Genomic DNA, 20,625 nt, shown 5'->3' on the forward strand with positions numbered 1-20,625 from the left:
ATGAGTCAGTTGCGGGCGTTAGCGGGCGTGTTGAGGGGCGGGTGTACCGGTAGGAGTCAGTGGCTGCGTGTGTGTGGAGCAGGAGCCCCCGCACGACGCTGGGTCGACCCCAGGAGAGGCTGCTCCTCTGGGGCCACGGTGCCTGTCCCTTCTGCGGTGGCCGCAAGCTCCAGCTATGTGGAGGAGATGTACTTTGCCTGGCTGGAGGATCATAAAAACGTGCATGAGGTAATACTATAGGCTACACACCAACTGCAATTTCTTCCCAAATAATGTAATGGTGATCATATACAGACGGGATAATGTTCAACACACCTGGAAATTACGTTGCTTCAGAAAAGTGCTAAGAATGATTATTAAAGAGTTTAATTGATGTAAGTGAAGTTGAGATGATGGCTTTTAAATATGGGAGGAATACACTGATGCAAACAGACAAGGTTTAGTGAGATAACCACCAAAATGAACATTTCAAACTTTTATTTATACTATACTATTATGAAAAAGTTATCCCCAAACTTGAAGCCCATAAGCAGCTATGATACTTTTGGCCCATATGTTTGCGATGGACTTGCTTACCTCTGTTTGATCTGCCTGTCTCTGTGTTGTAGTCTTGGGACGTTTTCTTCCGTAACATCCAGGCCTCCAGTCCGCCTGGTGAGGCGGGCGAGACGCGCCCCTCCGCTCTGCTCCAGGGCCGAGTCATGTCCCATTCACCAGACATGGCCCAAAAAGTGGTGGAGGACCACCTGGCTGTGCACACTCTCATTAGAGCCTACCAGGTACACAGACAAACTCACACCCACGTTTGTACAGCTATACTTGTGAGGACAATCATCACCATGATCGATTCCCTAGCCTCTTACTCTAACCATCAATGCTAAATGCCTAACCACAACTCTTAACTTACCGAACCTAAACCTAATTCCAACATGAACCTTAAAACCAAGTCATAACCCTCAAACAGTCCTTTAAAGGCCTGTCCCGAAGTGAGAAGGAGCGAAATTGTTCTCACTCCTAAGGTCTAAAACTCAAATTGGTTTGCACAGAAATAGTTGTACAAGTACACACACACACGCATACACTACAGCTACACACTTGCATAATATGTATTTATGTTATTTACAAATGAAAAGATTGATCACATCTCATGGGCATCCATTCAAATCTTAATGCAGTGTCTGTGCACAGAGTGAAGATGTCATCTAGCCCGAGCCATGACTGGTTGACTATTTGTATCTCCGACGTGTGTGTGTGTGTGTGTGTGTGTGTTCTTTTATCTATTTGTAAAATATGCATCAAACAAACTCCACTTGACTTGCCAAAACAGATGCAACTGGCAATGGCAGCTGTTTATCCTGCGTGTCCTTGTATTAAAAGGAATATACAAGTTGTTTGTCACTGCACGAGGTTATGCAAATTGAGAGATTAACTCCAACCTACTTACCCCGGCTGCTTCCTGAAAATGGAAATATCAAAGAGACTACTTAAACAAAACAGGTGGTAACATATCCTCTCGTCCCTTCAAATTAATTAGTGGAACTATCCGAGGGATTTATTAAATTCTGTTTTTGGCCCTTTTATTCCCAGTTTGTTGCAATCCTGTGTGTGTGTGTGCGTGTGTGTGCGCCTGTGTGTGCGTGTGTGTGCGCACCTGCATACTCCTGTATGTGTGTGTGTGTGTGTGTTTATAGACAAAAGCACTCCCATGGGGCTCTTCTGGAAAAGGTTGACCTATAACTGAGTGTGTGTTAGCTCATTCTCCAGCTGTTTGCATCATGATTGTAGCAGGTCCTTCGCTGAAATGTATTCCCTCCTACCTGTCACTTTCTCTCTTTCTGTTTGAACCTGGTTCTCCTCCAGCTTATGCTACTTCCTATTCATTTTCGGACATGTTAAGTACATTTTTTGTGTGTGTGTGTGTTTTTTCACATGTTCGAAATAAAGCTTTTATTAATTCATTTATTAATTCATTATTTCTTCCTCCTTTGCGTATGTGTCTCTGTGTAGATCCGTGGTCACCATGCCGCCCAGTTAGACCCTCTGGGAATCCATGAGGCGGACCTGGACTACTTTGTTCCCTCTGACCTGATCACCACCATCGATAAATTAGGTGAGCCTCACAACTCGTTCAGTCATCTTACGCTCCTCGCAAACACCTAGCCTCAAAATTGTGAAAAGGAAGATTTTTGTCCTATTGTTAACGCGTTTTTCATTTACTGGGGCGGTTTCATAACCTGCGATTTTGTGAAATCAGAGTGAAAAGAGTTAGAATATTTTGTCAAATGAATTCTTGAAACACATATAGAGACACAGTGCTTGTCATTATTATTGCAGTTCTACTCTGAATACACATTTTCTAGTTTGAACATGGGCTGTATAGAACTGTTTCTTTTATCACCCTTTCCTACCTAAGGGCATATGGGGTATGCACAGTATATATACATAATGCTGATTAGATTATTCCTATATAAGTCCTTTCTTCTTATTCCCTTCAGGATACTTGTTGTGCTGAAAGATTTCAGTCATAAACACATTATTCTAATTGGTGGGTAAACTTCAAAAGCTTCCTCTGCTTTATAATCAAAATATCCGATTTATATTTTTTCTTCAACATATCTCAAAAACATCCCTAGGTCTGTTTGAGGGTTTGTACAGTACATATTGTTATGTCCCAGTATAGAACATGCAGGACACAACATAAAATAAACGAGTTGCCCCTTCCCCAGTCCCCAAAACAAACAAGCAAGCTGTGACGTACGTTATCAAAGCAGATATTAAAGCTGTGCAGTATACAATTAGAAAGAAAATCACGGAATGTAAAGCATCTTATAAAAATAAAGTGCAGTCATTTTTTAGTCATGATGCAAGGAGAGCCTGGCAAGGCCTACAAATCATGACTGGGTATAAACCTAAAATGCATACTTTAAATGTGGCAGATGACTATGTATTTTCTTTGGATTTAAATACATTTGATTGCCGCTTTGATGAGGTTGATTATTCTGAACAGCAGATAAAGGCAATAGATAGAATAAAAGATTTAACGGACAGGGACTTTGCTATCTCTATTGATGATGTCAGGAAACAATTTTCTCAGCTTCATACCAGGAAATCACAAGGGCCAGATGGGATCAGCTGCAAGGTCCTAAAGGCATGCGCCGACTCGCTGGCAACCCCATTTCAGAGGCTGTTTCAACGTTCAGTGGACACAGGACTGATACCAGATCAGTGGAAGCTGTCCCTAATAATACCAGTACCTAAACACAATAGGCCTAAAGAAATGAATGACCTGAGACCAGTTGCATTAACTTCAGTTCCTATGAAGTGTCTTGAAAATATATTGTTAAACCACCTGCTAACTGAAGTTTCATCATGTCTTGACTCTTACCAGTTCGCTTACCAACCAAGTAGAGGGGTGGATGATGCACTGCTGACAATGACCAACAGTATATGGGAACATGTACTTTGACTGGACTGTTTACTCTTTAATGATATTGTTGTTGTTGTTGTTGTTGTGTGTGTGTGTGTGTGTGTGTGTGTGTGTGTGTGTGTGGCCTACCCACTTGTATGCCTATGTGTCTTAAATGTGCTGCACTTTTGACCACACAAATTTCCCAACTCTGGGATAATAAAGTATACTTTGACTTGAAAAGTTAAATATTTATTTTACAAAATAGTGAGCAATATACCGTATTAACAGTTAGAGGGTCAGATTCAGGGTGAATCCAGCCCAATGCAACAAATAAAATCCAAACTATCTCCGTAACACCCTCCTTACCAACAAAAATAAAATCTTTCCTCCAATCACATATAAATTCATCTATACACACATCTCTGCTCCAGGGTTACATAACTCATCAGACCCAATAGTTATTTCAGTAGAGAATGCCCCTTCACGTTTTCCTGCTGAGTCCATGTACAGGTTGGCCAGCGTAATGCTGTCATTAATCTCAGGCCTACCTCTCCATTTCATTTAGCGGACAGAATATCGAAGGAAGCAGGACGGCCACAGAGAGAGATCGAAGTCTACCGTAAACTAGTATAGAGGAGAGGGAGAGAGAGACTGAGAGAGAGAGAGAGAGAGAGAGAGAGACATTGTTTCTGTTTGGTTGCTGTTATCAGTGATCAGTGTGTGTCAGGACATAGCGTTGCATTATGTATTATCACTAGGGCTAATGACTTATTTGTTCAGCTGATAGTACAGGAGTCTATTCTTGGCCCCTCTTTGTCTTTGCTCTGTTCTTAATATGATTTGCACCTGTCTCCTCTTATGTTGCCCGGGATCTTGAGCTTGACCAGCCTTCTCAGGTGGGCTTTGTCGGCACAGAAACGTATTTGCGGCCGCTGATACTGAAAGTGCAAGTGGAAAAACCCCATAATGCTGTATTATCTGAACATGGATCCTGAAGAATTGTTTTCATTTCATAACCAAGCTTCTTTTAAAAAAAAAAATGTTTCCATTAAAAACAAATGCTCTGTAGTATTGTGGGTAGAGCAATCACCATATGGACTCAGTCCTTGTCGCAGTGGTCGCGGGTTCAAATCCATCCAGGGCCGTTTACTGTCAATTCAAGGTTAAAACACCTTACTATTAAATATCTTCAATTGAATTCATATTTGGGAGGTAGAATATTTATGTCAGAGACAGTTTTGTAAGTGATGTGATGAGCCTGTCTGGAAAGTGTTAAACAAACCATTGTTCACATTGCCGTTTCAGGCTTCTATGGCTTTGATGAGTCCGACTTGGACCGGACCTTTCAGCTGCCCCCCACCACCTTCATCGGTGGAGGAGGCTCCACTCTCCCTCTTAGAGAAATCATACGCAGACTAGAGGTATTGTATCTGTGTGTTTGTGTCAATATACACATGTCTAATTATGGGGGAGAAAGCCACAACACGGTACAATGCTGTTACCTTTTTTCATCCATCTTTTTTCAGACATCCTACTGCGGTCACATAGGGATCGAATTCATGTTCATTAACAACGTGGACCAGTGTCAGTGGATTCGTCAGAAGTTTGAGACTCCGGGGATCTTGCAGTTCACTAATGCTGAGAAGAGGACTCTGCTAGCCCGACTGATCAGATCCACACGGTCAGCAATGCATTACCATCCACTGACTTCCACTCTGCTGACAGCACACAATACCTCACTGTTAGTTATGGCTCACCTCCGAGACTCGCAGAACGTTAAAAAAAGAACAACTCTGGTACGAACATATATTAGAAAGAAAGAAAGATAAACATCCTCCATTCTTCATGTGAGCTCATTTTCATCCTTGATAAATGATCTCCGAAGGCACAGGAGGTTCCTGAAGTGATACCCCTTCTGTTGGTGTGCAAACCCACACACACACACACACACACACACACACACACACACACACACACACACACACACACACACACACACACACACACACACACACACACACACACACACACACACACATTGGTCCTGATAAAAAATGTGCCAAATGATCGAGTACAAGTTCTCTAAACCATCAAAGTATTGTTGCAAAAAAAAAATGTTTTCCTGTGATTTAACATTAGTTATCATTACCAGTCAGCAGCAGTATCATGTGCACAGTAAATGGTAAATGGACTCCACTTATATAGCGCTTTTCCCTGGTTTTTCAAAGAAAAACAGTGTTGTCAGTTGTGTAACTTCTACCTGTTTATGGTAAAAACATCCATATTTCGTGCTTCTGAACTGTTCCAAACTGTTTTTATTTCCAGGTTTGAGGACTTCCTGGCCCGGAAGTGGTCATCGGAGAAGCGTTTTGGTCTGGAGGGCTGTGAAGTGCTCATCCCGGCTCTTAAATCCATCATAGACAAGGGTAGCGCTGCAGGCATCGACAGTGTGATCATGGGGATGCCTCATCGGTAGGTTACTCTGTAGCACTCTCCTCCCAGTTCAATCTGTCCATTCAGGTAATTATCATCCTTCCATATTTGATATCAACTTTGTAAACTATACTTTCAGGGGACGTCTGAATGTTTTGGCCAACGTCATCCGTAAGGACCTGGACCAGATCTTCTGTCAGTTCGACCCCAAGCTGGAGGCTTCTGACGAGGTAAGGGAACTGACGATGCGTGACTATATTTCTTGGGAATCATTATGCACAACACATCCAGGTATTGGGCCAACATTTCATGTTTTCCAGTTCATTCCAGTTCACTTCAAGGGTTAAAGTCCAAAATAATGCTTTCTGGAGATACAATTGCTGCTTTATTTCGTAACCTTTTTCTACCCGTGAAGGGCTCGGGCGATGTCAAATACCACCTTGGCATGTACCACGAGAGGATTAACCGGGAGACGGACAAGAACATCACACTGTCACTCATGGCAAATCCCTCCCACCTGGAGGCCGTGGATCCAGTGGTTCAGGGCAAGGCCAAAGCTGAGCAGTTCTATAGGGGAGACACACAGGGAAAGAAGGTAACGGCTATTGTAGCAGGTAAACAGTTGCTTACTTAGTGTTAGGGGCTGTAAATGTATATACATTGTGTTACTTTGTCCCGTTGAGTCTATGATGTCATTTTTTATCCCAGGTGATGTCCATCTTGATACACGGTGACGCGGCTTTTGCTGGACAAGGAGTTGTGTATGAGACGTTCCACCTGAGCGAGCTCCCCTCCTACACCACGTATGGTACCATCCATGTGGTGGTCAACAACCAGGTATGGGAGAGTTCATTGCCACTATAGCTAGCAACATCTGTTTACAGAGCATAGGCTGTGTATTAACACTGGATTTTCTTTCAGCACACACACAGTACCCGCAGTGAGGAAATATTCACTGATTTTGACAAAAACGGATTTTGACAACAAGCATTCTCCAGAATCGCTGACTTTAATTATCTTCCTGCTATAACTTCTACTAATGTTATTATTTCTGATAAGATGTGATAAGATATCTATTTTAGTTAATCATAAAAAGAAACCGTGTTTTGTTTGTGATTCTAGACTCTCAAGTGGAATAAATGTTTCTGTGTGACTGTTGCCTCTCAGATTGGCTTCACCACAGACCCTCGCGTGGCGCGCTCCTCCCCCTACCCCACTGATGTGGCACGGGTGGTCAACGCTCCCATCTTCCATGTGAATGCAGATGACCCTGAGGCTGTCATGTATGTGTGCAGAGTGGCTGCAGAGTGGAGGACCACCTTCAACAAAGACGTCGTCATTGACCTGGTTAGTCACAACCGAGACTAAGGCCATGTCCACATGTACACAGATTCAAAAAGAAGCACTTTACCCCCTTTATTTTACTGAAAGACAACGTTGTTTTTGAATATCTCCCTGTTCACACAACTACGAAAAAAAATATTGAAAGAAAACGCTGACGTAGCATGCCATTGAGCTTCTTCTTGGGCAAGGGTGGCACATGCTGAGTAGATGTAAACAATAATCGCCATGCACAAATTGTTGTTGTGATACTGTTGTTGTGAAATCATCACTTTGTCCAGAGTTCTCAAAGCGCTCCAGTAGTGTGTAGTGTTGTTTGCGTGTGGACAAAAGGCCAAACTGCACAGAAAGAAATACGATTACCAAAATAAAATACCCATGTACATGAATTGGCCTTAATGGATCAACAGGAAACACAAATACAAGTTCCACACTTAGACATGGCTTCCGTGTGTATGTTCCTGCAGGTTTCCTACAGACGGTTCGGCCACAACGAGATGGACGAGCCCATGTTCACCCAGCCGACCATGTACAAGCAGATCCGCCGGCAGGAGCATGTGCTGAAGAAGTATTCTGACAAGCTCATCGGAGAGGGAGTGGTGACGCTGCAGGAATTTGAGGTTTGTGATCCAATGCCGTTTGCTCTTGTTAAATATACTTTATATTGGTATAGCTGGCTCTGCTACTGTATCCTGTTTCATTTGCTATCGCTTCCCAGCTGGACTACTTGCATTAAATCACACTTAGGTATTCCCCCTTGCCAGGCTGTGAGTAAATATGTTGTGCCAGCACTGCTGTATTTGAGTTTCAATTTACTGCCTCAGTTCAATCACCTAGCCTCACAACAATCTCTCACGTAGAGTATATATTGCTCAATGAAGTTGAAGTATGCCTCAGATTCTGGCGCCATTCACCGGAATTGCCCAGGTTCCTCATCCAAAACAGAAACTTTGATTATAACATCCATTCCGTTTTTCTTTTTTTTAAACCACACGTCACATAAATACTGCAGCTCCTCTCCACTGTGCTAGTTCCTGGCTTTTGATGGACATTGTTTTTCTGTTGTGTGGCCTGCTATTTGGAAAAAGCCCCATATGTAATAAAGCAGGGTAAAACTATTACTACTGGTGGACACATTTTTCTCAGTCTCTCTCTCTCTCTTTCTCTCTCTCGCTCTCTCTCTCTCTCTCTCACTAGCTTTAATGTACGTAAACAAACTGTGCATCAATGAGTATGTTGCATTTTTCCCATTGTCCCTATAACACAATCGTACCAAATTTGGTTGCAGGAAGAAGTTGCCAAATATGACAAGATCTGTGAGGAGGCATACACCCGTTCCAAGGATGAAAAGATTTTACGCATTCAGCACTGGCTCGACTCCCCCTGGCCAAGTAAATTGTCCCTCTTTGCAATACGTTAATTAAAGCTGCTTCTTCTTTGAATACTGGAGTGAAGCCGCCTCTCTCTCTCTCTCTCTCTCTCTCTGTCTCTCTGTCTCTCTCTCTTTCTCTCTCTGTAGATTTCTTCACAGCAGAGGGAGAACCCAAGAGCATGAGCGCTGTCCCCACAGGACTGGATGAGGAGGTTCTGCAGCACATTGGCCAGACAGCCAGCTCCGTGCCTATAGAAGACTTCAAGATCCACCCTGGTGAGTTTTAGTTGCTTTGTGCTGGACTAGGCTAAGTACTGTAAGTAAGTAACTTTATTTATATAGTGACTTTCAAGAACACTCAGTCACAAAGTGCTACACACAGGCAACAGCATAAAACATAGATTGACCCGACACACTGATTTGTGAAACAAGATAAAACCGTACATCATGTACGTTCAAGTAAAACAGACGAATAGGCACATCATACAAAAGCAATATTGAAAAAGATGGATCTTGAGCTGTTTTTTTGAATATTCAAACAGAGTAGAATGGAGTTCGATAGTTTGGGAGCTACTATTTCATGCCCAATCTAGTTCTAAGCCTGGACCAATTGACAGCCAGCAGTCTTTAGTCTGTTAACCCCCATGGCAATGTTAATGGTAGTGCTAATACTGAAATATGCCTGAAATCAACAATGTGAACAAGGAACACAAAACACTACAGAATGATATGTTATACATGCAGCTGAAATAAATTACAAAGATCTGTAAAACATATAAACCTTGTGCCACCATAACTTAATATTTTACTTGGATGAAATTAAGTCACTTAAAGCAGCTCACCTGTGAACACATCCATTCTAACAGCAGGTGTTTGGCTTGCACGGTTGATTTAGTTCACGTTATGGCAATTAAGACTGTCGGAAGGATTTTTAATGTTTGTGTGTGTGTGTGTGTGTGTGTGTGTGTGTGTGTGTGTGTGTGTGTGTGTGTGTGTGTGTGTGTGTGTGTGTGTGTGTGTGTGTGTGTGTGTGTGTGTGTGTGTGTGTGTGTGTGTGTGTGTGTGTGTGTGTGTGTGTGTGTGTGTGTGTGTGTGTGTGTGTGTGTGTGTGTGTGTGTGTGTGTGTGTGTGTGTTCTCCAGGCGTGTCTCGTATCCTGCGCGGTCGCTCTGACCTGGTGAAGAGCCGTCAGATGGACTGGGCTCTGGGGGAGTACATGGCCTTTGGTTCCCTCCTCAAAGAAGGCATCCATGTCCGACTGAGCGGGCAGGACGTAGAGCGAGGCACCTTCAGGTCAGTCCATGTCAACCCAACACAAAACCTAATGTTGCCTCTTAACCCATTGATGACTATGGCAATCTAGGATGCATGTCCTTAATGCCTGAGGGTTTTCTGAAAAAATAGTACGAATTGTCAAGTCTACCAAAACCTTAATATCTAAGCCTGTGTAGCACATAGAAACATGAAATAAAATACATTTAAAAGTTAAGGTTCACAGGTTTTATTTAAACATGCTCCCTTAGCGCTTACAAACCAACAAATATTTCTAAAAATCGTCAAAATTAGATGAATTAGAAAAATATTAAATATTGTTAATAAATAGATGCAATGTGTTGTGTGATTTTCGTCAGTAGTCTATAGTAGACCTTGATTCTGCGCACCAAACGCCACTAACTGTTCTGTCGCCGACATAGCTGGCGTATTTTTTTTATTATTTTGTTTTATTTTTTTATTTTTTATTTTTTTGATTGACATGATTTTCGGCAAACCACACAACTTTTGGGTGGTCACGTGGTCTTAAAAAAATCAACAAAACCCACCTCATGTGTATTTGAACCAATGACAGTGCATTATATGCTGGGAATGCCATGAAAATTAGATAAAGTAATAATGCTGCGCGACGCAGCATCAGGCAGGAGAGCCAATGTGGCATCGCGCAGCAGCCGTCATCAATGGGTTAAAGGACCCATACAAATGTGTTTTTTTTTTTTTTTTCAACCTCTATATACAGTATTCTTGTATTCATTCTCTCCCACTACCATTACAGTTATATTATGGATATAAAGTATCGCTGCTGTACTAAGCGATCAAGTGGAGTCACTAAATATATAGAGAGCGTTTTAGGAATATTGATTTTTTTTTTACCATCTTGATTTTTATAGCCTGGGAGAGTCCTTGTGGAGTCATACCCACTCCACTGAATGAACTCAATAAATGGGTTTTTTTTCAGCCACAAATCAGTTTTATATTTCCCTTACCATGATGAATGCCTGGGAGCTGATTAAATAAAAAATCACTAATCAGCCTTTAGCTAAATCATTCTGAGATGAAATGACATTATATTTTTATTTATTCATACATTCCCCAATTAACAATTAAGTGTCGTCCAAATTAATAAGGGAACTGTCATTGAAAATGGAAAAAAATTATTAACACATGAGATTGTTCTCATGTAGTGTACACTGGAGCACAGTATATCCATAATGAAAAAAACATTATACTTGATGCCATGATTATGATTTTAACTATGTCAACCAGCCGTGCAGTAACTCAAATTGCCTGACCATACATAAAGGGTACGCAAAAGTCACCTTAAGACAACATATAAAGTAAGTGGGGGGTTGTTGCGGTTGGCACAGCGAGTATGACAGACAGAAGCCGTCAGAATAACAGTCTCCAGGGATCGGTGAAGCCCACATGGTGTTGTCATGGTGTGGAGGGAAACGGGTGACACATGAGCAAAACCAGCTCCGCCATTCACTGCGCCTGTCTCATCTGTCCCCTATCATTTATCCACCAGGCCCATCTTCAATGACACCAAAGATACCCTCCCCATCCCCCAAGAGCTTACAGTACAGAGACATACATCACATTAACTAACAAGAGGCTACGGGCCTTTTTTTCTTTTGCGTCACATTTACCACTGAATCTACTTCTTCTCTCTCCAACCGCTGTCCCCTACAGCGGCGTCATTTACCCCGGCTGATAAAAATGGTGCCAGTAAAACACTCAATCAACCCTTTATTTCTGTATCACCCGCTGTTTATTTAAAGGTGGAGTCTGCGATTCTGGAGAACGCTTGTTGTCAAAATCAGTGAATATAGAACATGGCTCTGTAAATTGGGATGTAAACTAAGGGTATGTAAACTAAAGGGGGCCAGCCATAGCTCACAACATGCCCGTTCACAGAGCCTAGGATGTGTATTAACACTGTTTTTTTAAATCATGATGATCATGAACATATTTCACTGATATTGACAAAAAGTGATTTAGACAACAAGCGTTTTCCAGAATCGCTAACTCCACCTTTAAACCCTCTTCTGCTTCAGATAAGAGTCCACATCTTTTTGAACTGTTAGCTCTCTTTTCTTGTACTTCAGCTGTACTTAACCCGCTTTACCAACACCCCTTATAGCTTTTTTCACCCCCTTCAAAAAAACACACAAACAAACAAACAAACACACACACACACACACACACCTACACTATTTGTTTTCATCCCCCACCACTCTTAATAGTTCTCAGGAGCTGAGCATATTGGCATGTTACAGTTGAGTGGGCCTGCTTGCGTCTCTGTGATGTACGTAACGGCGTGGACTAATGGATTCAGTCGTCGTGTTTGGGTGGGTAGCACGCGCTGCGCCGCGCACCCCTTTCCCTGACTAATGGGGCCCCCAGGCAGAGTGTGTGTGTGTGTGTGTGTGTTGTTTTTTTCCCTGTGTGTTTATGAAAGAAAGAAAAAAAAGATAGAATAGCGAGGCAAGCACGCAGTTTATGAGGCAATCCCGGAGAAAGACCTCATTCTTGTGAGGTTTCCAGGTCGTCTTTGCACTGTGTGCCAGTGGATTGAGAAAACCAAACAGGAAATTATGTGCGTTACCTCAATTAATACTAGATGCTCTCCATTCGAGTTCCCTCTTCAAAGGTTTTTCGTCGAAGAGAAAGTGTATATCCTGCAAATGTGGAGCAGGGATCAAACACAAACAATTATGCCTTGCATTATGAGCCTTCATTAGCCCATAATTATGGATATTTTCAAAGGACTCTCAAATCATAATCATCTAGTCTTCTAGGAGGTAATGTTTCACTTTCAAGATGATAATCAGGAGATTTGGGTGATTTCCTGCAGTTCTTCCGCCTGACCAATGACCATTACATAACCTCTAGCAGTGTGTGTGTGTGTGTGTGTGTGTGTGTGTATGTGTGTGTGCACGTGTGTAGATGTCATTAGAGTGATGTTAAAGGGCTTTAAGTGATTGTCTGATCGCCCTGGTTTGGAAGGCTGATTCAGACAGTGGGAGCGAGTGGACTGGCAGGGCTTGTTAACGCTTGGCTCTTTGCTCCCATCAACTCGTGTTGCGCCGAATACTCACTGAAGATGAGGAGAGTATCTTTCATCCAGTGCCTTTGTGGGCTGCAACATGGGCTGCATGCACTGTGTGTGTGTGTGTGTGTGTGTGTGTGTGTGTGTGTGTGTGTGTGTGTGTGTGTGTGTGTGTGTGTGTGTGTGTGTGTGTGTGTGTGTGTGTGTGTGTGTGTGTGTGTGTGTGTGTGTGTGTGTGTGTGTGTGTTTAGTTTACCTTTCATATACAGGGTTAGGGACCATTTTAAACATCCTATTGTTCTTTTATTTTCACATCCTCAATTTACGACATCTTAGAGCCCTTAAAGTCTATTGTGGCAATATCATTCTGCACATTAAAACCTTTTATTTACTATCTATGATTAAAACACATCAATCTTTTGAAATAATAGTTGTGAAATCAATAAATCAATTATAGATGATGGACTAATCATTTACATATCGATCAGAAACGACTAACTGGTTCCAGCTATTTCTAAAATTGGAGATGTAATGTATTTCTGGGTTTCCTATTATTGTCGAGGGACTCTTGCATTCATTTGTTACCGTCTGACCTTTTATAGACATCAATTGATTGATTTTTTGGTAAAAAAAAAAATCATTGTTTGTTTTAATTAATAATAAAACAATAATCATCAGATGCTACCCTGATGTTAACCTTTGTCACATACTACTACATTAGTCTGTGGTTATTTTTGTTCATATCCTACTTCACGCATTAATTTCTGCTTATTAGGGGGAGGCGGGGGGGCACATACTGTATGCTCTCTTCCTAACAGATGATGTAATTACATTGATGAATTTTTCATGCTCCATAATCTTTATAAGTTACCATACAAAATAATGGAGCACATGTTAGGCATGCCAGCCACATGTCTTGCAAGCAGTCTTGTTTCTATGTGCTCCTTTCACTTCTTTCTCTCATGTTCTGCAGTCACCGTCATCATGTTCTGCACGACCAAGAGGTGGACAAACGTATGTGTGTTCCTATGAACCACCTGTGGGACAACCAGGCTCCTTACACTGTCTGCAACAGCTCCTTATCAGAGTATGGCGTGCTGGGTAAGACTGAAGCCACGCCGGGCCACTCACTAGAAAGATGTTTCATTGCACTCGTTTTATTGTTTTTATATACACCAAACTGTTACTTTTCAACTGTTTGTTTAAATTGGACGACTTACGTAGGACTATTTTGTTTTATTTCCACTGCCTTTTAAAGTACTTTTTAATGTGGATTTTGAAAAGATAAATAAAGTTATACTTTTTTTTTAAATTATTATTATTATTATTATTATTATTATTATTATTATTATTATTATTATTATTATTATTATTATTATTATTATTATTATTATTATTATTATTATGAACATAGCTCCATGTAATGCTGAATGTGCCCTTAGGGTTTGAGCTTGGATTTGCCATGGCCAGCCCGAATGCTCTGATCCTGTGGGAGGCTCAGTTTGGAGACTTCAACAACACGGCCCAGTGTATCATCGACCAGTTCATCAGCCCGGGACAAGCCAAGTGGGTGCGCAACAACGGTATCGTCCTACTGCTGCCACATGGGATGGAGGGAATGGTGAGAAATGAAAATAAAACGGGCTATAACTCCTTAGAACATTTAACAAATGTTTCAGTCTTTTGTATTCACAGATTAATTTGGATATTTGTATTAATATCTTTGTTATTTTTTGTAATAGCTATATGTTATCGTGGGATACCTGTTTAATAATAATTAATATTAATTAAGTGTATTTTTCTCTTCTGTCCTCAGGGTCCAGAACATTCATCAGCTCGACCTGAACGCTTCCTGCAAATGAGCAAAGATGATCCCGATCACTTCCCTGTATGTTCACGTGTGCAATTTTTTGTTTATGCCTCTAATGGTGAACAATTTCAGTATCATGATTACCTAATGATATATGCTGAAAGAATTGCACTGCGGTTAACTACGGGCTGCAGTCCAATAGCTTCCTCTTTTTATTGGCTGTGCTGATGTCATGAGCACTTAAGTGATGGCTTGAGTGATGATGGGCAATTCCTCTAAAGTCTCTTCATTATGGCCCTCCGAGGCGTTGCTATTCAGCAGTTAGTCAGGTCCCAAGGGTGAGGCGGCATTAGGGAACATTGAAGGAGGGGAACCACAGCCGGCTGTATCAGCACAAGTTTAGCAGATTCATCTGCAAATGGGATATTGATCAAACTATTAGTGGTAAAGGATTAACATTCTCTGTCCTGTCTCTGTGAGTGAGTGAGTGAGTGAGTGAGTGAGTGAGTGAGTGAGTGAGTGAGTGAGTGAGTGAGTGAGTGAGTGAAAGAGAGAGAGAGAAAGGTACATTGCACTGATGCACTAATTTTGTCTTCATAAAATTGAATTCATGCTTCATGGTCAATCTTTTTTGAAGGAATTTGTTGGAGATTTTGAAGTCCAGCAGCTGTACGATTGTAACTGGATCGTGGTCAACTGCTCCACGCCTGCTAACTACTGTCATGTGCTCAGACGGCAGATCCTGCTGCCATTCAGGAAACCGGTAAAGTGTAACGTCGTCTTCGCTATGTTTAATCTGAGTCTTGCCTGACTTGATTGCTGACTGAAATCCAAAGTATATTATAATTATAAAAAAGTCCAGATGGTTTGACAGCACTTAAGAATGTTTAAATTGACCTGACCTTACCTAAGTACTTATTTCACTCATTTACAGACACACATTGGGTCCTTTGCTTTCTTAATTACGACCCCCTACAGTAGAAATAGTTTTCATAAAAAGTTTGAGAGGTGTAAAGCATTTCCCCTCTTTTTTTTGTACTGTATATGCACATCTCTTTTTTTCAGTCCCTGCTAGTTTTAAGCCACAGTGAATGTCTTAACTGATCCCCTGTCGCACATAAATGCAATGCTCCGTGAAGCATGAGAAAATGACTTCCTGAGCAAATTAGCACGGTGGGGCCAACTGGGGATAATATTGTTTGTTTTTATATGAAAAAACTCTTGAAAATCTGGACACGGTTGACTTGCCGCAAAGGCTTTTTTATTTATTTGATTGTTAAAGAAATGTTTTGTTTTCCCAGTGCTGATGTCGCGGGCTGTTGTGGTTTGCAACAAATTAGCGTGAAAGGAGATAAAAACTTTAAATCTCTGGAGTTTTTTTTTTTTCAAACGCACAATAATAAAAGTTGCGGATGACAGAATCAATCTGTTGTTTGTCGCTGACGGAAACTTTTTTCCCTTTTTTTCCCCCCCGTCCACAGCTGATCATCTTCACTCCAAAGTCTCTGCTGAGGCTCCCGGATGCACGGTCTAGTTTTGATGAACTTGCCAAAGGTGGAGCAGCGTCACCTTATTTCTGCAAACTTTGACTTAAGAATTTGTCATATATGTTGTTGTACAATGATAAGGTAATCTATCATATGTAATACCTACAGACACTAAATTCAAGAGGATCATTCCAGACGTGAGCCCTGCCAGTCAAAACCCAGCCCAAGTGAAGAGGGTGATCTTCTGCTCTGGCAAAGTCTACTATGAACTAGCCAGAGAGAGGAAACTGCAAAAGTTAGAAAATGACATCGCCATCATCAGACTTGAACAGGTGCTTAACCCATCATCATCTCTATCTGGGCATGACAAGCACTTTTGAGGATTTGGAAAATGAGAGTAATTAAATTTTTGTATTTTATTTTGTTTTCCCCAACAGATCTCTCCCTTCCCATTTGACCTGGTCAGAGCGGAGATAGAGAAGTATTGTAATGCCGAGCTGGTCTGGTGTCAGGAGGAACACAAGAACATGGGCTGCTACGATTACGTACGGCCACGTTTCCTCACAGTGGTGGCCAACAAGAAACACATTTGGTAAGCGTTTTTTTTTCCACGCTGATATTGTTTGTTTTTAGAGAATCAATGGAGGGATTTGAACTCCACAGTGCCTGGGTGAGGAATCTTCTGCCTTTCTTTCAGGTATGTGGGTCGGGACCCGGCAGCTGCTCCTGCCACAGGGAACAAGTCTACCCACCTCAACGAGTTGAAGAGGTTCATGGACACGGCTTTCAACCTGAGCGCCTTCGAGGGAAGGGACTTCTGAATGAGTAGGCCTACAAGAACAAGAAATCCAGGCCTGGAGTTGCATTATTCGTCTTCCACCACCATGGTCTAAAGTTTCACATTTAAAGAAAACTCTTCGGTGACAATGTAGAGCATAGCCTAGTGTTATTGGTTAACATCATTTTAACCCTGATAATCTTATCTTGAGGATAAGTCTGCAACGCTAACAGAGTTACGCCCATTTCAAATATCTTTTGTAATTGTCAAATATTATGTTAAATCCTGACCAATCATAGTCTCTCACATCCTGCTAAAAACTGTTGTGAGAAGCATTATTAAGCACAATGTGAAAACATTGTACACAAGAGTCTTTCTAGCGACTTGTGAGTTTGCTAAAAAGGGGGATCACTTCATTTCCAACACCCCTTCACAGTCCTGATTTGGTTCAGGAAACCCTTTAACACAAAACACCTCAGCTGTGAGATCTGGTCCATTTTCAGGGCCGATATCACATGTTCTGATCCCGGCTTTACTGGACAAATCTGCACTTTATTCAGACAACGCAACAGGGTCTTTATAAGGGCTTTTACAAAATAATTGTACTGTATGCCCCACCACGTCAAAGAGAACCTTATACAGATTTTTATTCTGTAAACGATGCACTCTTCCAGGACCTTAATTTCAAGATAAAAGGAAATATTATACAAGCATTACATACTTGTCACTTAGTTGAGTGGTGATGTAGCAATAGTACACCCATTGTACACTTACAAATGTTCACACAACAACATTCAGACTTGTGACAATGACTGTTATAGGAGTAGCTTTAATACCTTGGATACCTCCATTGCTGCCATGCTGAATAGTAGATGTATTAGTATTATTTATTTGTATTTGTATTGATAATTGTAGATGAAGAGCAAAAGCTATGAGACGCACACAAAACACCAACTGTACTTTGAGCTATGATTGTGATGGTGAAAAACACTTCACAGGAATGGAGCTCAAAATGTAGCACATCAGTAGGTTTTTAGTGACTGTATTTGCTTTGGCTACCTTAGCTGAAAGAGAAAGGAGTCTATATTTATTGTCACACCTCACTTCACCAGGAGACGTGAGCCAGCTGGCACAGCGACTGGCAGCCATGTTTTCTACTTAGGACATAAGGCTCAGCTTCCTCTTCGGAGGCTGAGGGATGCACAAACACATAAACGTGCGCACACACACACACACACACACACACACACGTAAACACAGCAAAGCCTTGATGCTTTGAGAGCAATATTGATGCTTAGTTGTCACATTAAAATCCCCCAGGTATTTAACAGTATTGATATTTGTTACCACTGTGCTTAGAAGTGCTCCATCAAATGAGTCTACCTGTTTAGCTATACTGTAGCCTTCCTTTTCCACTTCCAGCTGGGAGATTTAACCTTAAGCCATACACAAATGTTATTTTAGATGTTTAATGACTTAAACAAAGTTTATGTGTGTTAGTTTTTTATTGAAAAAAATCATATATGTCCACATATTAGAGTGGGCATTGAAACATATGCACAACTTGATAAAGCTGAGATTACACTGGGAATGATAAAATATGCAATAAAATATATTAAAGTTTAATAATAATCCTTTGTCAGGATTTCTGGTTTGAGGTGATTCATGACAGAGTAAATAAAGTTGATGGTATTACATTTGACTTTTGGGAGTTTTTAAAAGAGGAAATGACACATTCTTTATTTTACAAATGAGAAGTTGAATTCATTAACAGTAGAATTTATTGTAAAGTACACATTTGCTCACTCTGGTTTGGCTGCTACATGTTTACTCTGTCTATTATGAACAGTTGCTAATGGTGGATAGGCAACGCTAGCAAACTTGGGATATATATTGCTGTCTAACTGACATTAGAGTCAGTCTGCAAATGTAATGTCTGTATCTGTGTCTTTATTTTTGCTATTGTTATACTCTACTACTGTGCTACTGTTTTCACTTGCCGTTATTCCCTACCTGTCACTTGTGTCCACAGTGGAACTCTGAAAAAGTCCCTATAATAGTCTTGCTTTAATGAGAGAAATGTGTAGCTAAAACATTTATAATTTGTCAAGGGCAAAAATGAGCTGTTGGGAGCCTATTAACCGCTAACTCGTATAACCCTCTATGCATCATGAGTGTACTCTGTCCCCTCCCAAGTTCTCATTAAGTAAAGTGCACATACTGGACTATATGGAGATTCATTATTCCCCAGACACTCAGAAAAATCAACCCATAAAGTTTAAACCTATGATGGAATGATACAACCAGGTCTGTGTTTCAGTGCTTTTAAATAAACAAATAAAAAATAAGAAATTAACTAACCCTGAAACATGCACCATGTGACCCAAGTATAACCAAGAAGATCTACAGTATATTTTCCCAATGCATTTTGACACATGCCCCACTCTTCAAAATGAGAGAATAGTAGGCTAGTTGATGTTGTATGTTAAGTATTCAAATTCACTTACAGATCTGCAAGTATAACCTAATTAATACAATCAGCTGCCATAGAGAGTGAATATCAGTGCACCAACAGCAGGCCTGTAAATTCCTGCAGCAGTATAACTAAAGATTAAGATCAATAATAAATATATATGATATATGTAAATATTTTAGACCAACTTTTTGAACAAGACAACATGTAGGCACATGGGTGTTTTATATATTCAAGTGGTAGATGGACTGTTGTTATCTTCAATAAGCGTTCTCCACAGCGGCAACAGCTTCTTTGCAGACAGGGTCCAGTTTTCCATCTCCACCTTCGAGGGGGAAAAAAACATAATACGTCATTCTTCTAACAGTGACATCACCATTCCCAACAATAAGTATTTCCGCTTTCCGTCAAAGACACACCGAACTCACCAAATTCCAGCTGTTTCACATTGCAGCTGAAGACGATCTCCCCGTTGACCACGAGCTCCACCGTGTTCAGCTCGCGCGTCTCTTCGATGACGCACCGGTGACCGCGCGCCTTCAGAGCGGCTGCAGTCAGAGATATTGGGACGAACAATATTGTCAAGTAAACCTCGCTTCAAACAGTCAAGAAAAGCAGACAAACATGCAATTGTTCCAAGAGAAAATGAATGACAAACCTACCCTGGAGGCCCTGCAGACGGACGGTCCTGTGTTCTACGACCCCATTGGATTCATAAGGTCCGTAAAAAACCGTCACCGTCGCCTTTTGCGGCATTGTTAGTTGTTGTTGTTGTTGTTGTCACCTAGGTAACTGTTGCACACACCTGTTGCCAACATGGAGCCCTTTCAAGAATGTGTCCCAGAATCCCATTGGTAGTTTAAAAAAGTAAAATGAATGAATTAATCTTGTATAGCCTACATAATAGGCTTTATGGTCTATTTTTCAAATTTTACAGTAATGTCTTGTAGCCTAATTTTTCAAGGTCATAAAGCAAAAATGATAATTGTTGTGGTGCTGCATGTTAAATCAAATGGACATAATCCTGATTCAGCTGGTCCATATACCAGTGGCTGCCATAGCCTACTTTGTTGTCCTGTAATGTGTGCAACAAATGGATATATGAGTGTAAGGAGGCATTTTTCACAAAACATAAATATGAAAATGATATGCATTAACTCTGACAACACCAACATGAACAGTATTCTTGATTTAATTTA

General features: G+C 41.1%; 2 protein-coding genes across 3 annotated transcripts; one reads left to right on the plus strand and one right to left on the minus strand.

The window, feature by feature from the left end:
• ogdhl (oxoglutarate dehydrogenase L) lies at nucleotides 1-16,996 on the plus strand (the record flags this gene model as incomplete). Of its 2 annotated transcripts, none has more annotated exons than XM_080037401.1 (22): nucleotides 1-228; nucleotides 609-779; nucleotides 2,008-2,110; nucleotides 4,715-4,830; nucleotides 4,936-5,090; nucleotides 5,735-5,881; nucleotides 5,982-6,072; nucleotides 6,258-6,437; nucleotides 6,551-6,679; nucleotides 7,010-7,189; nucleotides 7,651-7,803; nucleotides 8,472-8,574; nucleotides 8,703-8,831; nucleotides 9,697-9,847; nucleotides 13,852-13,979; nucleotides 14,321-14,499; nucleotides 14,695-14,766; nucleotides 15,326-15,451; nucleotides 16,170-16,242; nucleotides 16,344-16,507; nucleotides 16,613-16,767; nucleotides 16,873-16,996. In XM_080037401.1, the coding sequence occupies 22 exons, from the start codon at nucleotides 1-3 to the stop codon at nucleotides 16,994-16,996; spliced, it is 3,057 nt and encodes a 1,018-aa protein (XP_079893527.1). The 2 variants fall into 2 exon arrangements, with proteins under 2 accessions (XP_079893527.1, XP_079893528.1); XM_080037402.1 differs by having other exon boundaries at nucleotides 172-228; nucleotides 4,667-4,830.
• Nucleotides 16,997-19,686: 2,690 nt separating this feature from the next.
• Nucleotides 19,687-20,186, minus strand: cUnh10orf53 (chromosome Un C10orf53 homolog; the record flags this gene model as incomplete). Its single annotated transcript, XM_080036470.1, has 3 exons — nucleotides 20,089-20,186; nucleotides 19,855-19,974; nucleotides 19,687-19,751 (listed from the first exon to the last, which is right to left on the minus strand). The coding sequence occupies exons 1-3, from the start codon at nucleotides 20,180-20,182 to the stop codon at nucleotides 19,687-19,689; spliced, it is 279 nt and encodes a 92-aa protein (XP_079892596.1). The 5' UTR covers nucleotides 20,183-20,186.
• Between the last annotated feature and the right edge of the window lie 439 nt (nucleotides 20,187-20,625).

Source organism: Ammodytes marinus (genome assembly GCF_949987685.1).
Source record: "Ammodytes marinus genome assembly, chromosome: 11".
NCBI classification, from domain to species: domain Eukaryota; kingdom Metazoa; phylum Chordata; class Actinopteri; order Uranoscopiformes; family Ammodytidae; genus Ammodytes; species Ammodytes marinus.